The 2,500-nt window shown below is 45.6% G+C and overlaps 1 protein-coding gene across 8 annotated transcripts in view; it reads left to right on the forward strand.

Moving 5' to 3' along the window:
* dock9b (dedicator of cytokinesis 9b) overlaps positions 1–2,500 on the forward strand; it is a 90,794-nt gene that overhangs the window by 61,910 nt on the left and 26,384 nt on the right. For all 8 annotated transcript variants that reach the window (XM_031583079.2, XM_031583083.2, XM_031583084.2 and 5 more), the window contains exons 27-30: positions 90–161; positions 320–466; positions 1,285–1,368; positions 1,920–2,031. In XM_031583079.2, coding sequence (XP_031438939.1) covers positions 90–161; positions 320–466; positions 1,285–1,368; positions 1,920–2,031 — 415 coding nt within the window. The remainder of the gene's footprint in view (positions 1–89; positions 162–319; positions 467–1,284; positions 1,369–1,919; positions 2,032–2,500) is intronic.

Genomic DNA, 2,500 nt, shown 5'->3' on the forward strand with positions numbered 1-2,500 from the left:
ACACACACTCACTATCTCTTTCTCTCTCTCACTCTCTCTCTCTCTCTCTTTTAATACATTACTTGAAGGTAATCTATTTTGTTTTGCAGTATTCCTGGTATTTCTTCGAAGCTTTGGTGAAGTCTATGGCTCAGCACCTGATGGAAAGTGGTAAGGTTAAAGTAAGTAACGTTTTTATACAACATTTTCGTTATGATCAAAAATTATTGTCATTGGCTCCCACAGTTTCCCCGTGTCATCCTTTGACATCCAGCAACAGTTGCAAGACAGCGGCTGTTTTAATGAGATACATTTCCGTGGTTGTGTTTGCCTCTGGCAGCTGTCACGTAACCAGCGCTTCTCAGCCTCCTTCCACCATGCGGTGGAGACCCTGGTGAACATGCTGATGCCCCACATCACCCAGAAGTACAAGGACAACCTGGACGCAGCCAGGAACGCCAATCACAGCCTGGCAGTGTTTGCCAAGGTGAGGCCTCAGATACTCCCATCAGCATCAGCATCAGTAGTAGTAGTGTGCCTGTGTACACAAAGTGTTCAGGTGTAATCTTTAAGATATCCAGGCTGACATACAACAGCAGTGTGAGCTATTACTCAGTTAAAATCGAGGCAATATATTGCATTTCTTTTAAACATTCGTTTCAAACCCAATATGTGCCACACCCTTTGGATTGGCTTGATCTGTATTAGAGAATGCACCATGTGGGCTGGATGAATGTGTGTTGTGTTGATGTGTGTTCCACGTGTGGGCTGGATGAATGTGTGTTGTGTTGATGTGTGTTGATGTGTGTTGATGTGTGTTGTGTTGATGTGTGTTCCACATGGGGGCTGGATGAATGTGTGTTGTGTTGATGTGTGTTGTGTTGATGTGTGTTCCACATGGGGGCTGGATGAATGTGTGTTCTGTTGATGTGTGTTGTGTTGATGTGTGTTCCACATGGGGGCTGGATGAATGTGTGTTCTGTTGATGTGTGTTGTGTTGATGTGTGTTCCACATGGGGGCTGGATGAATGTGTGTTCTGTTGATGTGTGTTGTGTTGATGTGTGTTCCACATGGGGGCTGGATGAATGTGTGTTCTGTTGATGTGTGTTGTGTTGATGTGTGTTCCACATGGGGGCTGGATCAATGTGTGTTCTGTTGATGTGTGTTGATGTGTGTTGTGTTGATGTGTGTTCCACATGGGGGCTGGATGAATGTGTGTTGTGTTGATGTGTGTTGTGTTGATGTGTGTTGTGTTGATGTGTGTTCCACTGGGCTAAATGTCCTTCTCCTCGCCCTTCACACAGCGCTGCTTCACCTTCATGGATCGGGGCTTTGTGTTCAAGCAAATCAACAACTACATCAACTGCTTCATGCCAGGAGACCCTAAGGTACTTCCACTCGCCATAATAGTGTAGATCAATGACCACTTCCAGTAACATGGTGCTACATTTTAGTGCAAAGATAAGAGCGGGCTTCACTCATTCCGATGATTTGTTTTTTTCCAACTTTCAGAGTGCTGAATCAAACGGAAGAAGGCACTTTGTTCTGATAAACAAAAACAAAAAAATCGGAAAATGCAAAGTGTAGCCTTTTCCTGCTTTAGTGAGCTAAACTGAAAGTGCACCACAATCAATAATTGGTATGGCAGATGATATTCCTATAATCCTATTTAGTCAATGATGGTGAATTATGAAGGACTGTGGTTAGGCCAAGCACTCCTTCAGTACTTTACAGCCCTAATAAGCCATTAGAGTACTTTCTTTGGCTAATTTTAGGCTGAATTATTCAGCTAGCTGTATTTTATGAAGGAGGGCAGAGGGAGTACACAGAGGGAGACGTGAGCACCCATGCCACAGATCACGATGCCACAGATCACGACGCTGCCAAACCCCCTGTTTTTTCATGACCAAGGTTCTTCTGCTTCCTCCTCCTTCTCCAGACACTGTACGAGTTCAAGTTTGAGTTCCTGAAGGTGGTGTGCAACCATGAGCACTACGTCCCACTCAACCTCCCCATGCCCTTCGGCAAAGGCAGGATCCAGAGGTTTCAAGGTAAAGCAGCTCGCCCTGCACCGTGCGTCTCCGTACTCATGTCACGGTGGCCCAGGAATGCTCCCCTGTCTACTGTCACTCACTCATTTTAAAGGCGATTAGGCAGGAGGCATGAGGAGGCCGACCAGTAAGGCATCTGACACCGCAATGAGCAGCCTGATCTCTGTGGGTCCATCATGTTCTTGTGAAGTTTTAACCCGTCTAGTTGTAAATAATAAATATTTCCAAAAATCAAGAGATTGAACCTAACCCAAGCGATTTTAAGGACTTAAGGTCTTCCCTGAAGGCAGCGTGGTTCATCGACTGAGGTGGTCAACACATGTTCTCTCTTTTTCTCTCTCTCCTCCTTCTCTTTGTGTGCTAGTTATTCTATCTCCATTTCTGGAGGCCCATGGCAATCACAGGGGGGGTAGGTGTGACCCGTGCATCCTGTGCTCTTCTCTCCAATGGACTAGAATGATGTCAGCAT

This window comes from Clupea harengus, chromosome 16 (assembly GCF_900700415.2).
Source record: "Clupea harengus chromosome 16, Ch_v2.0.2, whole genome shotgun sequence".
In the NCBI taxonomy this organism is placed as follows: domain Eukaryota; kingdom Metazoa; phylum Chordata; class Actinopteri; order Clupeiformes; family Clupeidae; genus Clupea; species Clupea harengus.